The 25190-nt window shown below is 38.8% G+C and overlaps 1 protein-coding gene across 2 annotated transcripts in view; it reads right to left on the bottom strand.

Moving 5' to 3' along the window:
* Positions 1–1306: 1306 nt before the first annotated feature.
* LOC138015653 (uncharacterized) overlaps positions 1307–25190 on the bottom strand; it is a 27596-nt gene continuing 3712 nt past the window's right edge. The window contains exons 1-9 of one of the 2 annotated variants that reach the window (XM_068862748.1): positions 23153–23348; positions 22649–22771; positions 14451–15159; positions 11275–11502; positions 10083–10181; positions 9899–10005; positions 9756–9774; positions 7928–8227; positions 1307–3872 (exon numbers count right to left, since the gene is read on the bottom strand). In XM_068862748.1, coding sequence (XP_068718849.1) covers positions 3580–3872; positions 7928–8227; positions 9756–9774; positions 9899–10005; positions 10083–10181; positions 11275–11502; positions 14451–15159; positions 22649–22702 — 1809 coding nt within the window. In that variant the 5' untranslated portion in view covers positions 22703–22771; positions 23153–23348 and the 3' untranslated portion in view covers positions 1307–3579. Of the gene's footprint in view, positions 3873–7927; positions 8228–9755; positions 9775–9898; positions 10006–10082; positions 10182–11274; positions 11503–14450; positions 15160–22648; positions 22772–23152; positions 23349–25190 lie in introns of those variants that run through there. The other variant, XM_068862749.1, reaches the window with a different exon arrangement.

The following is a 25190-nucleotide window of genomic DNA, read 5'->3' as shown; positions in this document are numbered from 1 at the left end:
AAACATCTTACTAATCTCCAGGTGATCTGGTGACGTAATTCGGAGGACTGGGGAGAAAAATTTTAACGCCGTATCCCACAACCGCGCGCGGCCTTAGTTTCCAATTTAACATGGCAGAGGCGAGGTTAGATCTCGTCGGGTCTACTTGAATGTTCATTCAGTACCAGGAATTGTGGTAGACACGGAATGATCTGTTGAGTTTTTGCGATGGAAATACTGCAGGGAGTTTGGAAACAACACCTAAGGCCGCGCACGGTTGTGGGATACGGCGTTAAAATTTTTCTTCCCAGTCCTCCGAATTACGTCACCAGATCACCCGGTTCGTTTTCTTAGGTCGTAATACACTGAGTTGTGGGTGCCTTTATAACTGACAGTATATGCACAGCCTTGAACAGTGTTGTTAACCTGCTTACCTTCCCGGATAGGACTATAGAAAGTATGTCCCGTCTAACATAACATGTTAAAAGGAACTTTTTGGGACGTTCAACGACCCATGAAACTTCTCGCAGACAGTTTATGGTACTTCAGTGTAGGTTCACCAAAAATTAACTGAATATCACCATTATTTCAAGCTGCATGGTTATCTCGCCAAACTCTAACGCCAAGTTTGAAACTAAATTCGTGTTAAAGAAACGCTTATCATATTAACAGTGACAGATCCAGTGGCCCGGAGGCCCCCCCCCCCTTATTTTTGGATGTTAAAAAAGGAAAGGAAAGGAAAGGAACTTTATTTAAGTGTGTATTGATTTTAGCGATGGAGCGCTAATCGGGAACACAGTAAACTGAAAGCATGCAACAATTCAACGCAAATCAAATCAAATGTTGGTTTTTTGAAGAGAGGGGAAAACCGGAGTACCCGGAGAAAAACCTATCTGTGCAGAGTAGAGAACCAACAAACTCAACCCACATATGACGCCGAGTCTGGGAATCGAACCCGGGCCATATTGCTGGGAGGCGAGTGCTCTCACCACTGCGCCATCCCTGCACCCCAATGTTAAAAGCAAAGCCCTTTTAAAATGTCTTTCACTTTTTGCAGACAACACCACCAAAAACTGCGAAAGAGCAGAATTTTTTTAGAGCGAAAGCCCCCTTATCTCTTAATCAGGATCCACTACTCAGGTGCGAAGAATCGACATGGGAGAGACAGACGGCTCTGCAGTGGACAGACAGACAGCATAGACAGACAGCTCTAACAATGTATTTTCTCTGTAAAACTGTCAATGATGCTGGTATCAAACGTTTGAATCACGTCAGTCCTCTTTCGATGACCGATTTGAACAACGCTCGAAGAAACAGTGACACAGTGTTTGAAAAAAAGTAGAAAATTTACTTCACAAACTATCTCGCTGGTTGGTTGTAATACAACTAGACTTTCTTCGTATGTTTTTTACGTCCTCAGGCATTAAGTACAATTTGTACACCCATGACAAGGATATTGTGATATAGCTGCTATGCCTGCGGGTGGCAACAAATGCTGGGTAGACTTTCATATACCGGACTAAAAAGGTGGAGAACGAAAGAATCATTGTTATTCCGATTATTTAGTCCTTGTTAATAAGGTATTGTTATGTTCGCTTTGTTCTTTTGTTTTATGGCTATTAATTATTTCGGATCCGGTATATGAAAGACCAGCCCAAATGCTTAGCTCGATTAGCCTACGTGTAGTCGTACCCTACCCCCCGAAGGTAGGGTACGGCTGCACGTAGAGTAAGCTCGATCTGCTGTTATTGACAATAAGAGCTGTTTGGCAAGGCACCATTTTACCTCATTTTCATCTCAATTTAGTCTCAAGTCCCGAAATGTGTTTTCAAAATGGTTTTTTCTATTGGAAACTAAATTGACCCTATGGCGATGAGTTCTAATCTTTTTTTTTTCATCCGTAGTAGGAAAAAATATAACCTGTGAAAAAGAATGTTTTTAAACTTGAATGCTCGACTTGTACATGACGTTTTATAAACGTCCATGTTTGAGCTCCAAAATAATGATTTCCTCTAATGAATATGGCCACTTATCACGTACGCAAGAGTAAGCAATTAAAAATCAAACTGTTGTGGCCCTCGAAATGCTATGTTATAAGTAATATTTCGTTTTATGAATAGTGAAATCAAACGATCTATTCCTCAAACGCAACAATAACATTTACACTAAAGCTAATACTCGATTACAAAACGAGCATATGGAACTCAAAATTCGGGGTGTCCCGCGCCCCTGCATGACTGAGGCCCAGTGTCCACGTGTCCAATAAGAATACAAACTTTCAGTTTAGAACTGAACAAATATAAACTCGAAAAGAATACTATAATAAGTTATTGCGAAAAATCAATCTCTCGAGATCAGTATTGTCTTCGGTAAATCATCTCCGTTACAAATAGGGGAGTTTTGTTTTTTGCAAAAACCCTTCCTTTCTGTCAGACATTCGGATGATTCAAATGCTCATATAAATAATTCAATTTAAACAAAAAATCATTCGCATCTCTATGGTGAAATCTAAATACGATAAGACTTCTCTAATGTCATATAAATAAGCTAAACCATAACTTAACAAAAAAAACACGGCAAAAAAACAAACAAACAAAATGGAACAATAACTATTAGTATAAACACTTTTTAAATTATATTCCTCATTATATCTCTTACACAGTAGGAGCTATTTAATCAGGCAATCAATTAGAGCGTTGGATTCCACGCGGTAAGGCCAGCTAAGTCCTAGGGTTATCTTTTTTCCCTCGATTCAAAGATCGAGAGATCTAATATAGAGAAAAGCTTGCTTTCTCTACTCGAAAATTTAATTTACAGCTCCTTGGTTTTTCTAGTTCAATTTATCGGCCTCTAGTAATAAATTGAATAAGAAAGAAAGCCAACCATTCCACCTTTGAACACCTACTTTTAAGCAAGAAGTTCGTCCGCTTTCTTAAAATGCGCGCGACAAATTCGTTATCTGCCGTTGGCGATAAAATTTGGCCGCATTTCTCAAAATAGATACTACAAAAATTCAGTTCAGTCAAGGTGATGAAGGAATTGTCAGTTTTTATACTGGAGACGTCTAATACGTCTAGACGATTTAGTTCGTCCAGACGTATAACGCGTCTCCCGCCCGTCTTTATACGGGACGAACTAAAATATGCATTAAATTAAACTGTCCAAAGTCGCCCCGACGTATTATACGTCTTTAGTGTAAAAACGGCCATTGTCAGGAGTTTCAAGAAAGATTAATTGTTTCAGTAACTTCTCTAACTCCTTTAAAGAAAAAGAGATGATACTACGTTGATTTGCTTTAAGCCAAATGTCATTAAATATCAGAGAATACAAGATAATGCTAATATTTATAAGAGTGCACATCTTCCCCCACCCTCTCCACTCTTGTACTGTTAGTACACAGGTCGATTGAGCGCGACGTGGACAAAAAAAGCATAAATTAGGGCAAGAAACAGTCGCGAGAGGAAGGTGCATTTTCCCTTCTCAGACTTTTCGCGGTGATTTTTCGCACGCTGGGTTTGTCCGACCTTTGATGAAAAAGACGCTTTTTTTGCCCGAATGCCCGCACATCTTTTCCGGACTAGTTAGCCTTCCCATCGTGGTCTAGACAAAAAGATCAGCCGACAATACCTCAACTATATCAAGGCGTCTAATATTTTCTTCCTTGAGCGTCTTGCAAAAGTGGTACACAGTCAAACTCGGGTTGCTTGTCTTAAGGCAGGCAATAACTTCCTCTCCTGGGTTCTCGCTTATCTTAAGAGAATCAAGGTCCATCTTGTATTTGAAAGCAACCCGTTCCCACGCTTTGCACTTGTTGACCTCCTGACAAAGTTGATTTTCAACTCTCTGTTTTGTATTTATTGATCGGTCAAAAACGTCCTTTAGCAGTCTGTATCCTAGATAACCATAAAAAATAAATAAATAAATAAATAAATAAATAATAGAAAAAACTATAAACAGCTAAGGCATTTATTTACACCACCGACAAGCTGATTACATATAAGTGACATAAATGTATCTGTTATAAGTGCGGGTTATAAACGAAGGACAGAAGTGATCTTGCTCTTATCTGGAGAATTTAAGCAATTCTCTTATAGACACCTGACAAATTCTGGTGCCTTCGATGCGGGGATTCGAACCCATGACCCCTCTGGAGCATTGTACCCGCATCGCAGAGGTCATGGGTTCGAATCCCGTTGAAGCCGTATAAATTTTTCACATGTCTATAAGAGACAATTGCTAAATTGTCCAACACGTCTTTCTTTAGTTTACATGAAGTATACTATTCGAAAAGAGCAGGGGACGCGGTTCCCGGTGTGGCGGTCTGGCTTGAATTCTCCAGAAAAAATGCGGCCGGCTTGGCAGCGATACCTAAATCAAAGTGGCTCTGAGACATTGCCTCGCAAATTTGTATTTCGTTCCCAGGGTCCCTCTTCTTCCCTTCTCTCGAGACCCTATGAACGAGGTTTTTCGCACATATCCATTGGTCATTTCAATATTATTCAGCAATAAAACTGTCGGTGTTACAAAGATGAGAGTTGAGTGACTCTAACTTAGTGCCGTAGTAAAATTGTCAGGAACATTTTGTTTGGTTAAGTGGAAGTGAAGGAATCGTGTACTAGTGAAAAAACTGTGACGGCAAAATGGCACATAGGCTATAAATACAACAAAAATTTGTAAGAATGTTAATTAACAGTGGCAACTCCCAGTGAGGTTTAGAGGATAGTACATTGACACAAACCCAACCTGCAATTATGCCGTCCCTCCGTACTGATAATAATATGCTAGAGGTAATCTAGGATTATTGAAGTGCGTTCGACAGTCGCTTTGGAAGCAGAGCAGAAAGGCAGCGAAAGAAACAATCTTTGAGCATACGATCATATACTTCTTGAGATGGTTTCAATAAGCGCCGAGAACTATGGGCGCGTTCTTTTGGGGCTATTCCGGAACAGGAATTCTCCGAATAGACGGTAATCGTGTTCTTTTGGGACCAGTTCGGCAGATGCGTTCTTTTGGGAACTGGTATTCCGTGTATTCTGTTATTCGTAAACCGGAATAAGAATAACTGGAATTTTCCCAAAAGAATGCGCCCTATGACTCGTGTGACAGGACTGAAAGACTGCGCCCTTGGCCAACCTTTGAATCACATTAAGTACAAAAGGCGATCTGTTTGATTTAAGAAGGTAAGTTGTGCTCAAAATTATTGCGCATCGTTTCTGTGGTAAGGCTGCAACGTAAATAACCCCATGAAAGAACGCGTGGTTACTCGTAAAATATTAAACAAAGAAAGATTGAAGAAAATAAAAAGGAATCGAGTAACATTGGCATCAAGGCTGAGATGTGGATCATTTCCGGGTTCACTTTAACTTCTTTTTAACAGCACGTTATAGCGCGCATTGATGTGGTTATTACTTCTACTTTTCGTGTGAATAAAGTACAGTAATACTTGTGAATTTTACAGTCAAACCCGATGTACAGAAAGGTAGCACAAGCCATAAATACGAAAAGGTGGTTCTCAACCAATCACAATGGTTTAGTGAAGTGATGGTGATGAACATTAAGGCCTGTTCCAAACGTCGTGCTACTGCCGTGCCGAACTCAAATGAAATTGTCCTTTCGATTTAAGCATTTTTTTAAAAATGCATTTTGCATACTATTACGCTGGCTGGATGGTTTGTTTTGTCTTTTGAAACTTTTCAATGTATATCAACGCCGATCGACACTTTGGTATTCGCAGTCCGCCATGTTGATTACAGAGGCGAGAAGGACTGGTGGCAAATATGCCTCGATTACACGCTGTTATCTCTTCCGGTTTTCGCGAGCTTTAAAAGAAAACAATGAGAAAGCGCGCCGCGGGCGATGGAAATCCTAGTATATTGGCATATTTTTTCGAAGAAAGCACGGCCGCTTCCAGATGCAGGTGATTGAGCATAAAATGTATTTGATTTTCTGTTTATATAGACTTGAAAGACTGCGAGTCAACACAAATCCTAAGAACTGAATAAATTTCGTATGAACCACGGGTACAACTTTTGCCATTCTCAATTTCATTTTCGTTCTGTCCGTTCTTTTTCGTTAAGCTGTGATCACATCATTTCAGTTCTGTCAAGGTCCGCTCAACAATAGGCAATTTTTGTGGATCGTTATAAAACTGTAGTTAAAAGTGTGGATGTTATAAGGTGCGTGATCCAGTGTGTGCGATAGACCTTTTCACGATTTCGCACGCCAAAACTTACAGTAATGTATGGGAAAAGTCGGGAGTTTGATGCTCGTTAAGAAAGGTCGACATTCTGAAATTTCCATGAATTACAAACTAAAGATACTAGCTAAAAAGGTTAACTTATTAAATTTGAGAAGTCTGGTCTCACTGAAAAGGCCGCAAATTAAGTTTTACTTTTCATATACTGTATTTATCTGTGAAACCGATCCGCTGTTCACGGAAAATTTAGAAGCATTTGTATAAAAAACGAAAAGTACGATTTCTCGCTTCTCGTCTAAGCTGTACCCTTCAAATTTGATCATCAACATCTTTTGCTATGCATCAAACTCCCGACTCTTCCCATATTTACTGTAAATTCTGCCGTGTTTGCCCGGACCACAAACGTCCAATTTCGACGATTTGGAGTGTTACCTAAATACGTTTTTACTCTCGTACATGCTAGACAAAAAAAAAACAAAAACAGCACAAGCTCATAGATTAAGAAGACAAGATGAACTTGTAAACGGAGAGAGAGGCGTCAGCAGTAAAGAGGATTAAGACACGAATGAGAAGTAGATTAAAGAATGACATGCTTGGTGCTTTGCTACACATCACATTGAATGGACCTGCAGTGAAGGAATCTGACCAACTAATTCAAGCCACTGTCAAAGAGTGGATAAGAATCAAGCCAAGAAGAAAAATCGCCAAACGAAGAGAAGCTGGGAGAGTCACATTTTCTGATGCTTCAGTGCAAGCTGATTTCGATCCTCCCTCCACACCTATCCTGCAGCTAAACACATCGGAGGATGAAGACATTGAAGATCATCAAATTGGCATCCTAGAAGAGGAGGTGAATGCAGCTTTGAAGGCAATGAACCTACCCCAGCCTGAAAGCTCAGATGGTGACCCTGATTATGATTCTGATTTCGATGACACTGTCTAAGACTTGATGAGATTTTCTTATTAACCCCCTAGTGAATGTGTTAGTAATTGTTACACTGATGTGTATTTCCAGGCAGCCAATTTCTCAGAACATGACTAAACACAATTTCATGAAGTATCAGCTACAGCTTACTGGTAAAAATCATGTACCATAACTCAACTGAAAACAATTATTTATATTCACAAGCTACCACTGTTTGTTTTCAGTTCATTTAAATCATAGGCTTTTAAATGATTAAAATAATAGTTGCTGTTGTCAAAAAAATAATATTCAATATGATAATACATATTATAAATTATGACAGTCGATATATTGTATCCTGAATGGTTTAAATAGTATCCAGTTTTCAGTATAGTGCGTCTGCTATATTTATAGTGGTCTTAAAATTACAGGATAATGAATACAAATCCTCCTTTCTAGTCTATTAGTGGTGTAGAAAAATTAAAAAAGTCGTTTTTGATGTTAAGAAATATTCATCGTCTGTTGTACTCATTTTGGTACCTAGAATGCTGGAAATGGCATTTTCGAGCTTCTAGATTTAAAAATTTTCTCAGGGGGCATGCCCCCAGACCCCCCTAGACGGGCCTTATGGCCCCTTAATTGTAACAGCCACCTACTACTGTTCTACCATCCGCCTACTTCAAATTTTATTGAAAACCCTGAGGTAGAGTTAAAAAGTTTGAGCGGTGTGGTGCTAACAAGAGCGAAAAGTTACACACAGTATTATTATCTAAAAACCCCGCTTCCACTTCCTTACAGGCTTTGGTGGATTACTTTAAATACAAAAACACAATTGTGTATCAACTCACCCCTTCCAGCAGATGGTGCAACATCAAGTTCTGCTACATTCGATGTAATAAAAGATGAATTATGTTGGCCTGCATCACAGCTTCTCACATCACATTTATAGAAGCCAAAGTTTTGCACCTTGAGTGGATGAAGGATAAGGCTAGAGCTCTTTTCTTCTGGTAATTCTTCTCCATCTTTAAACCATTGATAAGTCACCTTAGTCCCTCCCTTTACTATGCACTTCAATTCCACTCGAGAACCTTCTGCCTGCTTTTGTGTGTTTGGATGTTCCACAATGGTTAATGAAGGGCATGATTCACCTTGAATTAAAAGGAAATATACCCTTCTCTAAGCAAATTTTTTAGTCTGTATCAGCTTTTTGTTCAGTTACTAATTTGCTGTTTCCACAAAATTTTGAGCATATGATACACCAAAGGGAACCACAGTAGTGGTAACCTGTTACATCGGAGCCCAAAACAATGAACAGTTGCATGAGGTCTCAAAACTTGAAACAACATTGTGCCTTGAAAGGAGACAAGAAGAGGCACTGTTAAGTGGAAGATGCCAGACACAATTAAGTCAACCCCTAATTAAGGATTGCAGTCTAGGGATGCAGCAAATGTATTTTCAACTCCTATTTTCAATTTGTTAAAAGTTTCAGTGAACTGGAGCAAATAATTAAGCCAAAGACGCAAAGCCGAATGGGCTATTGACCCGTGGCCCTTGGAGGTGATCGAGGGTCTAATTGTTTTAGTATCACCTAACTAGTCGGACATAAAAGGCAATAATAAAGTTAGCAAACGCAAGCTGAAAATATCTTAATAATTATTTATTTGGGAATAAGACGAAAGAAAGCATCACACTTTTTGCTACTTAAGGACTATTACTAATAGTCCTCTGGTAGCGTAGCCAATCAAAATGCAGCATTTGCATTAGTCCACTAGTTGGGAGATATTACTAATAATTATTATATTACTGATATGGGTTTATTGGGTATTTTCAAAACTTTATAACTTTCAAAATAATGCATTATTAGAAAAGCACTGAATTCGATTTACTTTTGGATGATGATTCAGTATATTTAGACCTCCAAATCTTCCTTGACCATTTAATCCATACTAATTGTTGGCTGTTCCAATATATTGAGGAAAATAATGAGCCGAGGTCATGGTTTGGTTCACAAATACATTTTCACTGAGAATTTCAGTATTGCCATGTTTGCAATCCATGTTTTTTCTAGTTCTATTTATGATGGCAGTTCAAAGCTTAATGTAAACTCATCATAACCAGGGGCGGATCCAGAAATTCCAGAAAGAGAGGCCATAGAAATTGCGGCAAGAGGGCACCCACCCCTCCCCCTGGACCACATGCCCTCTATCCGAAAAATTCAAGTTAGTCAAGATGTATTTAAAATAAGAAAAGCTCTAAAACTGAACTACCGGTAATCATCATCTAAAGTAAAAACCGCCTGATGTACACTGTACCACTTGAAAGTCGGTTGGTTACAGAAGCTCTTTAAATACAGACAAAAAAGGGGGATGGTGGCCCTCCCCTCCCCCGAAGTCGGGTGCCGCTGATGACAAGTAGAATGAGACTTGGCTTCATTAACTGTTGTGAGAACTTGTTGTTTGAAGTCTTGACTATTGCAAGGTATGGTGCACAAAAGATTGTTTGTACAATTTGCCTTCCAAAGGCAACTTACCAGATAATTAAGTTAATAATTATGCAATGCAATGCAACACCACCTTCCAACAACACTACTGTATTTATAACAGTGCACTCCTTTTTAGGAGAAATGGCTTTTATAAACATGAATACTTACTGACTTCATAAATAACAATGTCTTACCTTGTGGTTGATCTGGATCCTTTCAAACAATAAAAAAGTTAAAGAAATGATAAAAATTGTTAAAATGTGAAGAGTGACACCAATGAAACTGAAATAATGCAATAGTTTAACTTCTAACAGTAACAATTTTTTTACAATTTTACCTCATCTGGCAAAACCTGGTATGCTTGCTCCTTAGACAATGTGCGGGCAATTGCCTCTTGTATTGAGCCACTTCTGGAACGTTTTCTCTCATGTCTACCCTCTGCTCCTGAAAAAACGACAATTGCTCATTATGTATCTTTATACTGTAATCAAGTATGCACTTAAAAATTAGCCATTACATACCTTTTCTGCCTGGCTGTCCGTCACAGCTTTCAGAAGTTGAAGACAGAGCATTGTTGTCCTGTGCAGAACCGAAAAGGCTCTCTGTCTTACTGTCATTTACTGCAACACAGTTCAAACAGAAAACAAATTTCAGTCATTTTTTAGGTTTACTTTAATTTGATATCATTCTCAACTTACAGGTGATATTTGCTGTGACTTTGACTTTTGCTTTGGCTCGTTTAAAGTACCATCTTTTTTGAATGCCTCAAGTGTGTGAGGGTTAGCAAACTGCATTAATTTAACACTGAGTTTTCGTAAAACAAAACAAAATTTTGAAGACAACTAGGAAAACAAAGTACCCGTAAGTATTTTTTAATGTCTCGCACAACAAGGAAAGAAGATCTAGAGAAAGAGGGAGAGGAAAAAAGACATAACAGTAAGCAGGCGATGAGTAAGCAAAAGAGAGTGACTGAGAGCAAGAGAAACAGGCGAAATATTAGTGACAAACAAAGAAAGAGAGAAAGAAAAAGAGCCAGAGAGAGAGCAAGAAAGAGCCAGCATAAGTAGACGAAACTGTAATGATGAGCAGTGGAGGAAAGAGCATGCATGAGCACCTGGAAATGGGCTGAATAGTGGTGACGAAAAAGCAAGAAATACCATGGGAAAATACGTAGACTAATTTGTAGTAATGAACAGATCAGACTGGTAAGCAGACTAGCTATAAATATGTCTGAAAACAAAAATATTTAGGACTGTACCATAAGTTACGACCCCCCATTTTTCAATCCCAGTGCCCTGGGCTAGAGTAAGGACCAAGAAAACAAGGATGGCGTGGTGGTAATAATATTAACCTCTTTGTAAATGGATTAAGCAGGAAATTGCATCAGGAAGTCAAGCAAGCTGTACTGTACTGAAATATAACCAGCTTAATTGGCCAATCATTGCAACCTGAGCGATATGTTGGATACAATCTACTTCTAACTTGTAACCGGAAGTTAGTTACGGGAGGTATATGTATGAGCCTGTAACACTAGGTTGCGGCTGATTGCACCATATTGCATCAGCCCACATCATGGTGAACGTTGTGGAAGAAATCTGTGTGTTGAAATAAAACTGAGATGTGTTTTTACTTTAAGTTTGTCTTATCAACCAAGAACTGTGGCCACGCTTGCAACAAGATATTATTAATTTTGTCATAATAGCTTGTATTTACCATTCTTCTCTTTTTTCTCCTCCTTGCTGTTCTGTCGCTTCCATAGACGCTTGTGGGCTTTAACGTTTACAACCAGAGATTCGTCAAATTCATCATCAGTGTGAGTAGGTGTAGCCTTGCAGGATCCTTGTGGTGTGGAATTGCTGGACTCAAAACCTTCATTTTGTTTTACTCCTTCTAATCTTGGCACACGTACCATCTTTTGTCCCGCATATTGATCCTTCATTCCTAGGGATAAAATGTTTGAGAAGTCAAAATACTCAAAGTTCATATTTTCAACCTCTTAGACAACAGGGCCCAGTTGTTCAACAGCCGATTAACGCTAATCCTAGATTAAAAATTAACCAAGGAGTTTATTTCTGTGCTTCCAAATTCTGTTCAACGCTGATATTCGGCAAAACATTACATCGGAGGAAGTCAAACTTGAAAAACAAAAATAAGCAATTGAAAAGAAACCTTCACCAAAAAGTTGAAAACATGAGACAAAAGTTTACACTAATCCTGGATTAAGTTAATCGGCTTTCGAAAAACCGGGCCCAGATGTGTAATGAACACTATATTGAAGGCTTTCCTTTTCAGTTTAATTGTTATATTTGATTCCTTTTCAATTCACTAATTAAGTTTCCTTTCGCCCTTTATGTCATTAGGTTAACACCTTGGAGTTTTTACGCTTCTTGTGGACTTTGTCTTAGCTTAGTTTTTAGTTACCCTGCGTGTGTGTAGTGTGGAGCTTGTCAGCGCTTATAATAATTTAGCAGAAAGTTACCTTTGACTGTGCAGTGCAAGCGGAAACCGATGTATTAGTGAAACGTTTATAAATATGTTAGTCCTTAAAGAAAGGTTACAGTGTAGTATTTTGACTTAATAAAATTGCGGTTTATGTAGGTTTATTTGCTTTAGTTTTACACGTGCCACACCTCAGTTTTAAGGTTCTATTTTGTTTCCTTCATTTGCGAGACTTTCTGTAATTTTCATTCCTTGTAGTTTAGGATTCTGTTTTATATAGTTCTTCTATAGGATTTGTGCATCTTAAGTCATTCTTTTTCACGTTTCAATATCATAGTGGCACTCCCAAGAAACATCTGTTTCATCAAAGTTATGATCGGAATGTCCGATATTGTTCATATGCGATTCCTACTGTTTATTTCTTTAGCACTTACTGATTAGTTTATTGATTACATTGTGTTTCAGTTTACGTTCGAATATTGTCGATTAAATCACCGCTAAGCAAAGTTGGTTCTCTGTGATACTTTGGCCTTATTCGACCGGTAAAACAACCGCTATCCAGCTCATCGCGACACGTTGTCTGGCTTGTGACTCCGCGCCTTTCAACAGAGGCGGTGAGCGGCGCTCTAAGATGTATGGCAAATGCAGACTGCAGACTGCAGACTACAGGTTGCCTACGTTGAACAGTATTTAAGTCTAAGCTCCCGTTTAAAAGGGTTAGCTTTCAATAACTACAAGTTAGGGTTAGGTTAGGGTTAGTCTGCAGTCTGCAGTCTGCAAGTGTCAGATACTGCTTAAACAATTAAACTCTCTGATGAGTAGCACAATCATGATGTACATTTGGGAAACCAGTATCTTGAACGAACACTTCAGGCCATATCTCCGCTGGTAAAAAGTGCTAGCCACTCACATTTCGCAGATATGCTTCTTACATATTAAGTAACATTTACTGTGTAGATTAGCGAAATCGGTCGCTTAAGTTTAGAATAAACGGATTCGGTTGTCCACTTTGGGGACAAAAAATGGCGCGTCACGCGTAACACGCAAACTAGTAAGACGAGCACAACAAGGTTCTTCAGACGGCTTGTACTTTATTCCTCACAACGAAATCGACAACATATTTCACATAAACAATGTTGCAACCAGTAAATAAAAAAAATGTGGTTAATTTCTCACCAATGACGGAGAAAAGAGGCCGAAAAGCACAACAGTCTTGAGCGTCACGCTCCTAAAATCTTCAGTGCTGTTTTGCAATTTGCGTCTGTAACCCACGGATGTTTTGTGGTTAGGCAGAATAAAATATGGTTCGAGAATGCTCATTTGTGGTAGTTGCTTTGGAGAAAGTTTTACCGAAAATTTCTCAGCACACGAGAAGCCAGAGCATTTTTTCTCAGTCTGAAACACTTTGTCCGCCATTACAATTTGGCTTAGAGCCAAAGCACAGCTTCGCAAAATGTCCTCTGTATCTTGCTTGTCCGAGCTCACATTACAAAACACAAAGAAAAACAGAATGCTCATCTCATGTACAAATTACATGCCAAAGCTCAGAAAGAAACAATTCAAATTGTCAAAGAACGAGACCTCTTTGTGAGTCTGAAACACTTCTTGACGTTCAGAGGTTGACAAAGCGAATTTAGAGCGTGAAAGAACCAAAAGTTTCTCCTTGCAGATCCGCCATTACGTTTCGAAACGTTCCCTCAGAGCAAGCTTTGCTACCAGGCCTTGACTTGTTTTTATCCAGTTAAACCAGTTTTTTCTGGACTTCAGCCCATTTTGCCCTGTTTTTTGCAATCCATGTGGAACATTTCGCCGGAATTTCTCAATTGCGAATCAAGCGAAGCATATAATCAACTCTGAAATTAACATTTCTGTAATGTCAAAGTTAAAAATGAGAATATTTCGGGTTATTTAACAAAATTTTTTAGGGTAATCTAGGCAAAATGAGGAAATTACCATGCCTGCAAGGGGTCATGGGTAAATTTAAAATTGCTTATTTTTGTCCATCAGTACAAAAAATTTCATTTAACATTAAGATATCAGCTTAAGAGGCTATTTGATTTTGTCAGGTTCCTTTTCATCCAATTTTATGGCAGCATGAAAAATTTTGTAAAATTTCACTGTTACACAAATGTATATCATGATTGTGCTACTCATCTCTACCTCCGGGCAAGATATCATTCTGTTTGCAATTAACATTCGTTATGTTTTTCAAATGGCACTTAAATAGCCGACAGTATGTGAAGTTGACGCTGTCTTTGGTGAAAAGAGCATGAAGTTTCCTCATTGAGATTTCACTTTTTATGTTTGGCTCAGCAGGATATGTATGTGCGTATGGTTATACGCACATACGCGTATAGATATACGCGTATTATGCGCATCTTTTTGGTTAACGTATTTCTGAGCGGTACTGTACAGCATGTGAGGTACACTGTGCACAACCCAAAACTCACTTTGGCTGTCTTCATTTGTTGGCATGTTTACAGCACCATTTTCTGCATTAGTTAATCTCTCATTCCTTCGTTTGATTCTTCTTCGCTGAATGTGTATTCCACCAAATACAAAACCTACAAGAAGTATGCCAATTCCAACACATGACAATATCAAGGCAATTGTAACTTGTTTTTGGTCTTTGGGACGTGCATTAAGTTGTTTGGCTGAACTCTTGGTAATTGTTGTTGTAGCCAGTGATGTTGGAGCTGGTCCACATCTTTTATCTGGTCTTGGAGCGCAATATCGATGAGCAGCTTTTAATCCCTGGTCGATGCATTCCTGCTGTTCTTCATCCTTGCCATCGTTACAACAGTAAGAACACTTTTTGCAGTCACGAGTTAAACTGCGGTAGAAATAACCTCGGATACAATTCCCATTGCAAACTGTGTCAGAGTCACGGGTGCAATTCTTGGTGACTATTTCATTCTCTGCACAGATATGACATGATTTGCACCCGCTGTAATCATACGCCTCTGAAAATGTCTTTCCATAGACACATTTTTTGCAGTGAATGTCAGTCGGTGGATATGTTATATGTTCTCCACAATTTGGGTACAATCCCCAACCAGGGTGGCACAGTGAACAATGTAAGCATCTTTTAAAGGTACCATTTGGCCAGGTGACGTAAAAAACGTTCGGCCCACAATGTGGAAGGCTGTTAATCAAACCCTAACAAAGAAAAGAATAAACTTGGTCGGGTAACAGCTTATTTTCTAATGCATATAATTTGCATTGAATTAAAATAAATTAGATTGTAATCTGAGCAGTTGTTCAAAACCTGATTAGCACGAATAAATTGAAGTAAACTTCCATGGTAACGTGTTAAACTTGCTCTTAATTTTGTCACAATAGCCCTTATTCATGATAGCGGCCATGTTGGTTTTCAAATTGTTATGCAAATAATTAGCCATGTGTTATGCTTGGGGGCAATCATTGTAATAAAGGCAAATTGCGGAAAATCGGCCCGTCGAAATATGGAATTAACATTGCTAAAAGTACATTTTAGAATTTAGAATTAGGTACCTTTTATAATAATTTTATATCTTTTAATTGCCTCCGACATTTTGACTTTCTACTTTGTTATCTGCTAGTTTTTCGGTAAAAAAAAATCGAAGTAACTTGTGCAAGCATTCCGTTTTACTACTTAGGTGATAAACATTCAATGAACATGAACCAAATCATCTGTGTGGCTAAGATGTTGGTTATAACCTTTCGAACTTGTGTTGTTTGCCCCATCAGAAGTGTGTAGCTAATTTGCATGATAATAGCAAATCCAACATGGCGGCTATCGTGAACGTCCACGTGTTCGTCCACTTGATCAACTCCTCGAGGAATGATTGAGTTTATAAGGAAAGGGTTCTGGGATTGCCAGGGGCTATAAGAAAATGTATGGCGGAAACTTATTTCGACGTCCAACAAAATGATTTTACAGAGAGATCAATGCTTTTTTCGACACAGATTTATCCGAAAATCGATTTGGGCAATGTTGATACGTGGCAAATGTAAGTTTTGTTTGAATAACCGTGAAATATGAGATAAAATTTACTCCGGTTAACTTTGCTCGGGTGAGGATCCGTAAGGTTTATTACTGGGTTGCCGTATGGCAATCCCAGTCTAGAAATGGAGGGCATTTGTTTGGTGTTATTATTTTTTTTTCTTCCGTGTCGGTAAAAGTCTTGCCTGTCACTCCCCTGGTAAGTGGTATCTTTGTGCATAGAGCCTTCTGCGCGTATTTTCTTAGGATCGAGAGGGTAGTGGAACTGCGTAGATTTTTCTGGTGGACACAGTAGAATAATTAACTTAGCCTGCAATGGCGTCGAAAGTCATGTAACGCGAATGGCGTTTTACTGGATCCTTAAACAAGTCAGTTGGATAAACTACGCAGGCGGTGAAAACCAACACCTGGAATCTCAAAAGCGACGAGTAATGGACTTCGACAACAATCTGTCGCCCGTCGAGCAGAAATCAAAGCGAGCTGCATTTCTAAAATAATATTTACCAAGTGTGCTGTTATGTAGAACACTGAAACCAAATGGAAAATTCTCTGGTAACTTATGGGTTCAACAAAGACGGAACGAATCGAACACCTTAAGTGGATCTGTGATCAACTCTGCACAGTCTTCAGGTAATGTGACAGCCAAGAATTATTTGAAAGAAAGCTTGTCGTCTATTTTGTGCTTCATTATTCAAGGAAACGGTTCTTCATGGAAACGGTTTGATCCTGAAATTTTAGTTTGTTGTAATATTGCGCATATTTGACACGATTGAGTTTTTTCTCTTCACGCACGCAATAATAGCAAATATGTTGTTTGTTTCAAAAAATTGTTCGCTGGAAAAGGTGGCCTTTATGAATTCATCATGTTTTATTTTATGTGTGCTGGATAGTTTTTATGGCAATAGTAAAGCATTTTCTTGTTATTCAAGGAAAATGTTCTTCAGGAAAGGGTTTGAACCTGAAGTACATGGTAATTTGACATGATTGAGTTTCTTGTCTTCACCCACGCAATGAAATAGCAAGAGGTTTTCGCCTCTAAGAGCAAATATGTTGTTTGTTTCAAAAAATTGTTCGCTGGAAAAGGTGGCCTTTATGAATTCATCATGTTTTATAGTATGCGAGCTTAACTGGATAGTTTTTATGGCAATAGTAAAGCATTTTCGTGTCAAAATGAGGTTAGCGTTTTTGTGTTGTGCTAACTTAATTAAATACTAGACCCTCCGTGCGGGTACACTGGGTTGCCTGTGGTACGTGCAGCGTTCCAGGCAATTTTTTTCAAGTTGGGGTTTGTAGCCGATATAACGCGCGCTCTGATTGGCTAATTGTGACTAGCCCACGGGCCGATTACGGGCTTGCAAAAACAAAGCAAAAGGTAATTAAAAAACCATATAATAATCTACTTACTAACTGAGCTAGCTCGATCCGTACTGGGGAATATTGGCCCTGGGTCGTTTTTTTACAGAGCGAGCCAATATTTCCTGGCAGTACGGCCCTCGCGCTCGGTTAGTAAAAAGTTATTAAGGGGTCACCCTGAAGTCATACCAGCAGAGGCCCTTTGGCTCACAGGTCCTCACATGCACGTTCGCACGACGAAACAGATCCTTTTCTGAGGTTAAGAACCTGGCTACCGGCCTAACTCTTTTTCCTACTTTCCCAACCACGAGAAAACCGCGGTAAATCAGCCATCGCCAAAAAATGTTTTTTTTTGCTCAAAAAATATTTAAAGTAAGGGGGAAAAAAATACATCATTTTAAAGCTAAGAAAATAAGCTTTCCAACAGCATATAACTTATTTACAGACAACTGAAATATTCTATAAAAGCGAAAGTTGAAGGAAAAAATTTAAGAAAAATAACAGTAAAATATGTTTTCCAGGCAAAATTTGGTCATTTTAGCGTTGATTACGAATTTTTAGATGCAAAACTAAAATTTTCTGCAATTTACCTGCTTTCTTGGACATAAATTCGACTGAAAACTGATGAGGCACGAATATTTTTAGATTTTTAGGAATAATAGATGACGTGAATTCAATGCGTAATGTGATAATGCGATGAAAGTGTCAAATTTGCGACGCATTGCTAACGGCAACGGAAGCGATCGCATTACGAATAATTAACCTCTGTTGCCAAAAACCACCCAAATAACCGGCCAGTGTAAAACGCAGACTGCAGACTGCGCGTTAATAAAATAATAATGAAAAAAGAGTTAAAAGAGTGTTAGTAGCCGTTTGTACTTTCACACTGAAACCCCAACATAAATAACCGATTTTTCGACGTAAAATTCATCCCAGAGGATAAAACTATTCACTGGACATGTAATAAAGGTAAATATGTTCAAGCGAAAGCAAAAACAAGCGAATATTTTGACGGAAAACACAATAATGTGAGATCAAAGGAACATGTGGTGAAGACACGCAATTGCGGCTGATCGCTTCGACAATAATCTTACCTTTTCAGCGATTTTAACGTTTGAAATTCCATTCAATCCACCTGGTCTAGTCTTTGAATTCACTATCATCGCTGCCCTGCAAATCTTCAGTGTTCTACATGACAGCACACTTGGGCAACAGATTGTTGTTGATGCTGTCGCCTGTCTTGTTCAGTATCCAATTGATTTGCCATTATTGAGCTTCATAAGGGTATATTTTGTTCAAAGATCTACTAAAACGCCATTCGAGCTACATGACTTTCGACGCCATTGCCGGTTAAGTTAATCGTTATAATGTGTCCACCAGAGAAATCTACGCATTTCCCACTACCCTCTCGATCCTAAGAAAATACGCGCAGCAGGGCTCTACGCACAAAGACACCACTTAGCAGGGGAGTGACAGGCAAGACTTTTACCGACATGGAAAAAAATAAAAAATAATAAAAATAATAAAATAAATAAAATAAATAAAACGGAGAAATCTACCTGTTTTCCGACTGGGAATGCCATAGGGCAACCCAGTAATAAATATACATTCTGCCTCGTGAGTTTGTTATTCTCGTTAACCAGCAACGGAAAGTCATTGCAACGCGAATGAAGTTTTAGTGCATCTTATATATGTTGTTTGTTTCAATAAAATGTTTCGCTGGAAAAGGATTCTGTGATATTTTTTGCCTTTGTGAATTATAATATCATGTTGTGTATTGAATTTTCGAGCTTAAGGTTGAAACGTGATACGGGAGGATATTTTTAGTATAACTCTGTAAGCAGGAAAGGTTTCATGAAAATAAACAGGTCTGTTGGAAGCGTGCTTGAGTTTCAACAAAATGAGCCCCAAAATCAGCAAAAAATTGTGACGCCGGTGAATAATAAAGTAGCTGCTATTTCCAAAATGATGGAATTACCTGGTGATAAATAACCTCGTCTTGGAGAGTTTGCAGAAACAATGGTGGGCGATTGTGATCTTTGTTTTGAATTCGCTCATTTATTGTCAAACTTTATAACACTTGACAGAAAAAGAAACTTACAAAAACCCTGTATCTTGCTATCATTTGACACAGATGCTTCACTGTTTGGCAAGTAAACATGCCGCGGTAACCTCCTAGTAATCACGGCGCCCGCTGATGAATTCCGGCGATGTCACTTTCGATTTTGCGATTTATTTGTGCAGCCAAAACGTACAATAACAAAATTGAACGTAGCAAAAATCTCCCAAAATGTTTGTCGCTGATCGTAACTGTTTATATTCTATATTCACGATTCAAAATTAATGTTGTTTTCATGTCGTAAATATGTTATTCTCGAGTGGCCATCCTGGAAACTTCCTTCTGCTCTTTCTGAAAACTGTGTTTAACTTTAGTAAACTTTAGAATTACAATGCTGTCAGATGCTCAGAGGGCACGCTTAAACTTGTGGTGAAAAGAAGTTTATCAACATGTCAGCCCAGAAGCCAATGTTTCTCACTTCCCATTTATTTTCTTCAATCTTTCTGGGTTCAGTACTTTGCTAGTAACCACATGTCTTCTCAGGCTATTTACCCAAGGCTTCTACCATGGCACTACAATGATAGACAATACCAAAACAATATCGTGCACTGTTAGAGCTACATATTACGCAAGGACAGATTTTTTTCGTAGTACGAACGTGTGAGAACCTGTGAGCCAAAGGGCCTCTGCTGGTATGACTTCTGGGTGACCCCTTAAATGGTCTTAATGACCCCCCAACTTGAAAAAATTGTCTGGAACAGTGCACCACAGGCAACCCAGTGTACCCTCAGGGAGGGTCTAGTTGCTGTTTATTGTGAAATTAACATCTCGTCATGGTCTCGAAATATTACAAAATTAGGTACAAATCTGGAGGAAATAACACAGTAAATCCCTTTTAGTTGTGTTTACGTGTGTCTAGGCTGTTTTCTTATTAGTTACGTCTTGCATAAACGAATTATGGCTTCTGGAAATATACCTCCTAAAAGGAGAGAAGTCGTTGTCAGAGGAGATGGAAATTCTTTTTACAGAGCTATTGCTCTTTGGAGGGATGAAATGAGTGATGAGAAACATGAGAAAACTTTGTTTGATTGAGAAAATTCCAACGGTTTTCGAGCCACTACAATTTTCTACATACTCAGCTCTGTATTAAGAGTCCAATCACTTTAATGTAGCACAATGATTCTGCTCAAGCAAACCATTTCAATCTTTTTCTGCCTCGAGGCAGCTGTTTTAATGCTCCTTTTCCATAGAATCTCTGTTTCAATGGACTGAGATAACAATGGCAATTCATATCTGATATGCCCCAGCTGTTACATGTAAAGAAACCTTTTTTTCTGTCAAACCACCATCTACATGTAAAGTCACTGGATCTAAGCAAACTTGTCAAGCTCCACTATGACTTCGTCCAATACAAAAGAGTCATCTTTATATACTAGTTCTCTGTAGATATGATCTTTGGAGCAGGTCTTTGAGGTTTTAGTACTCCCACAATCGTACTCTCTTATGTACAAAGTTGGTGTAGTACATTCAGAGGTTCTGTAACCTTGTACAAAATTATTTCAACAGACCTTTGTACTCATCGAAACCTTGAATTGGTCACTATTAATAGCTCTAGCCCATGACAAACATGATTGTTATTCCTGGGTGAGTAAAATCTAAATATTCCAACGTGAGGAAGAATCTTTTGCTTCTCTGGGTACCTTCGATTGTTGTCACAACCCCGCACAGCACAATGATCGCCACTGGGCATATTTCCAATATTATTTGAATTGCCAAGTTTAGAAAGAGGCCAAAAGCCAGCCCATACACACGTAAATACAACTGAAAAGGCTTTACTGAGTCATTTCCTCCAGATTTATTCCTCATTTTGTAATACTCTGAGACCATTTCACAACAAATTTTACGCAAGCAAGGAAGTTAATTAGCAAATTTTGTCTCATATTTCATGGTTATTTTAACAAAAACTAAAAACTTTCATTTGCTACGTGTCAACATTGCCCAAATTGATTTCTAATAAAACTGTGTCGGAAAAAGCGTTGATCTCTGTCTCCAAAATCATTTTTTGGACGTGAAATAACTCTCCGCCATACATTTTCTCACAACAAATTGCAATGTGTGCCCCCTGGCGATCTCAGAACCCATTGCGTATAAGGCATGAGGCAACGACTTGTGACGTCATGATGTAAAATCACAAAAAATGGAATATCTATGAAGACGTTTTCTGTATAGAAATGAAACTTTTTGCAGTTGTTATACTCATTACAAAGTTCCATGATATGGCACAGTGTGATGTATCCATAGCAATGCAATGGGTTCCAGGCCACCTCCATCCAAAGGGTAAAATCAGAGTTTCCCTCCCCAATAAGGGTTATTTGCTCTTGATGTTCATTCAGTGCGTGTGACCGAATATGGACATTACACAGCACAAGTACAAGGAAGTCTGTTAGACTCTGAAGGAACAAAGAAGGCATTTTCGATATCGGAAAGGTAGAGGTCTGGTAACGAGTATGTTGCTATGGTGACATCATAATCACTATTGCAATCTGTAGTTTTGGTAGCACATCAACCCTGCAAAATTTCAACCCTGCAGACTTAGTATTTGCAAAGATATTTCATATTTTGTGATCCTACATAATTTTGGTATCCACTATGTGACGTCACATGTCACCTAATTTGCATAAATCAAAATCTTGAATAGCTCGGCTACCAAGAGTCCCGGGGGGGGGGGTACTCCCCTATATAAGGTATATAGGTATGTGCCGCCCAAAGGGTATGGTTTTTGAGCAGGTCTGAAAACGGGTATGAATTTTAGAGGTCAGGTCTGAAAACGGGTGTGGAAAATGGCATGTTTTGGTCTGAAATAGGGTCGGGATTTGAAGACCCGGGCGGCACACCCCCACCAAGAATTCCGAGGAGTACCCCCCCGGGGCCAAGAGTGCTATCACAATAAAGTAAATGCTGTTCTTCACCATTTTGAAAGCTCTTTCGAACAAGCTAATAAAAAATTTGTGTCATATGCACTTTAATAAGCGTTATCCTAAAAAGGATTACAATTTTTTTACAAGGCAACTATGAAAATTAATGCCTTACATGAAGAGCTAGCAAGAGTATTACCGGTATTTTAATCAGGTTATTTTAGGTACCGGTGCAAAGTCCACTAAATTCAATTTATGTTATTACAGAATTGTCATAAGAGAGAGAACACAATTTTGGTTAACTGCGAACTTAAATGTAAAACAGAATTTACTTACCAGAAGCAAACAGCCACAAACACTCAATAAAGACAACAAAAACGTAGGTCTCATGTCTGTCAGCTGACTCAAGGCAGTCGTAGTATCTCAAGTACTCATCATGGATGCAAGCGTACTTAATGTCTAAACAACGGACAAGAGATGCAGAACGTTAATTAACTACGGTTAATAACGAATGGACTCATATTGTTCGTATCATGATCAGTCAAGTACTGTTCTGTTTCTGTTAGAAACGGCGATCGCTAAGTTAAGTTACGTCGACGAAAGGGATTTAAACAATCTGACCGGAATGTGAAGAAATGTGCGCTAATAACTTTTGCGTAAAACGTGTTCGCAAGGGCTGTGTTATTGATTGCAAAAACAAAGAAACGTTTGCTTGAGATTTAGCAACGGAAATAAGGTATATCATATGACGCATCGAGAACTGTAAATTGGATCACGCTGCACCTCTATGAAATTCACATTACGCAAACATAAACCACACACAGTTATAAAGTATTATACCGAAATAGATCCCGCGACTGGGCACCCGCCGTTAAGTTCTTAGCTTTTGACTGTGTAGAGACAACCGCAAAATAAGTCGTGGGTGAGGAAAGAACTGTGAAGCCTTCTCTTGATCAGAACCAACCTCCAAATTTCTTGCTGAGGCAATCAAATCCGTAAATTTTGTATTTGACGAACTACGTCAAGGTACTCATCAAGTCAATCAGAATAGAATCGAAGCGTGTCGCCCCGACCCTTTGTGATGCCTCATGACAGGTAAGATTGCGTGACTGATAAAAAGTACATTGTCTTCTGTTCGTTGTAGTAAAGCAATCGAAGGAACTGAAACTTCCACTCTGCCGTTATTTTCACTTGGATGTGAATTTTCACCTGGAGCACGTGCTAGGTGAAAAGAAAAAAACACACTTTGCGTGCCGTGTTTAGAACTTCCAATCTTGTCACGCGATTTTTGCAAACTACTGACACGCATGTTCAGGTACAATCACATTTAGCCCAAACTCGCATTATTCGTTGCGTAACGGACAATATTTATAAGATTTATATGAAAAAAAAACCGGCAAATCTTTGCTTATGGTACATATTAGTGAGGTGTCATTTTGATAACCTCCGATTGCCTTTTAACCTTGGTTCCTTATTTGGTTTAAAATAATCAATGAATAATAGCTACAATAGTTCGAATATGGAATCTCATGGGACGCCATCGTTTTTTATTCTTTCTTCAGCTATGTTAAGCTGGAATGAATGGGCTTCGATATCAGGTTTTTTGCCTACCATATTTCCTCTAGTAATTGCTGTCCCTCGATTAATCGGCCCCCGTTGACTGAAATATTTAAAATAATCGCCTCCCTCGAATAATCACCCCTTCCCCCTCCCTACGTCATTTTCTCTTTCTCTTTTCCCCTCCCTCTCAAGTTAAAAATTGGCATCTTGCGTAACAAACAAGCTTTTATTTAATTGTTCCGTGACAACTGAATGATTACAAAAGCACTGGTTTTTTTTTTTTACAGTTTTTTTCTATGACAACGTTCATGTACTTCACTTTTTCCTTTTTCACTTTTTCATGCCGAGTTGGAGAGGCTACAGTCTATAAACGACATCGTCACAGGTCCTCGCGCCGACTCATTTGCAGGGTGATGAAGCTGAAATGGAGTCTGATCCAGTTAAAGTCATCAGCGATGATTCAGGCTCTGACGCCGAAGATATTGACATTGTACATTGATTACCGTAATCAACGAAACAAATTTGAAACACTAAAAAGCCCATGTTCGGTTTATATTTGATGTGATTATTTTTTTTATTTAATGGTATAATAAAACAAAATATTTAAGGCACGACCTTCTGTGAGAAATATTTGAAATAATCGCCTCCCTCGAATAATCGCCTCCTTTTGGTGCGAAAAAAGACATATAAATCGCCCCCGGCTATTCACAGGCAGCCCAAGCTTGGCAAATTTGTGTCCGTTTTAGACGGGTTTGTGGCTTTCGAATTTTGCGATGTCGTTAGTTGCCATTTCCCCTCATAAAGAGAAGAAAGGCTGGTGACTCGCGGCGATCTCGTCCCACAAATTGCTCTCGCATCACGAACCAACGGTCCGAATCGCCATAAAAACATCACAGCCTTAAGCCCAGATAAATTTCCTATCACTTCAACTCCACTCCGGGACCACACAACGATTTTTGGCGGATAAATTCCAAATAATGTTCGACTTTCTATAATCTTCCCATCCGTTTAGCTAGATGTGTGGCTACGGCCGTTATAGCTTGATGGCGATCGTATTACATTCTGCACTCTCATTGGCCAATTTGAAACAGTCTAATTATTGCGCGTGGATAGTGTGCAAAAATTCGAAAGCCACAAACCCGTCTAAAGCGGGCACAAATTTGCCCTCCGATTGCACAGAAAAAAAGAGGACAACCGTATGTAGAGGTAAGCGAACTTTACTTCTACATTTACAGATTAATTTAGCATTTATAAGCTCAAAGTATGTTTTCCCATACAAAGTCTATAAATCGTATACCGAGCTTGGGCTGCCTGTGGG

Source organism: Montipora capricornis, chromosome 9 (assembly GCF_036669925.1).
Source record: "Montipora capricornis isolate CH-2021 chromosome 9, ASM3666992v2, whole genome shotgun sequence".
Classification (NCBI taxonomy): domain Eukaryota; kingdom Metazoa; phylum Cnidaria; class Anthozoa; order Scleractinia; family Acroporidae; genus Montipora; species Montipora capricornis.
The sequence above is the reverse complement of the archived record's forward strand: the minus strand, read 5'-3'. Positions and strand labels throughout refer to the sequence as shown.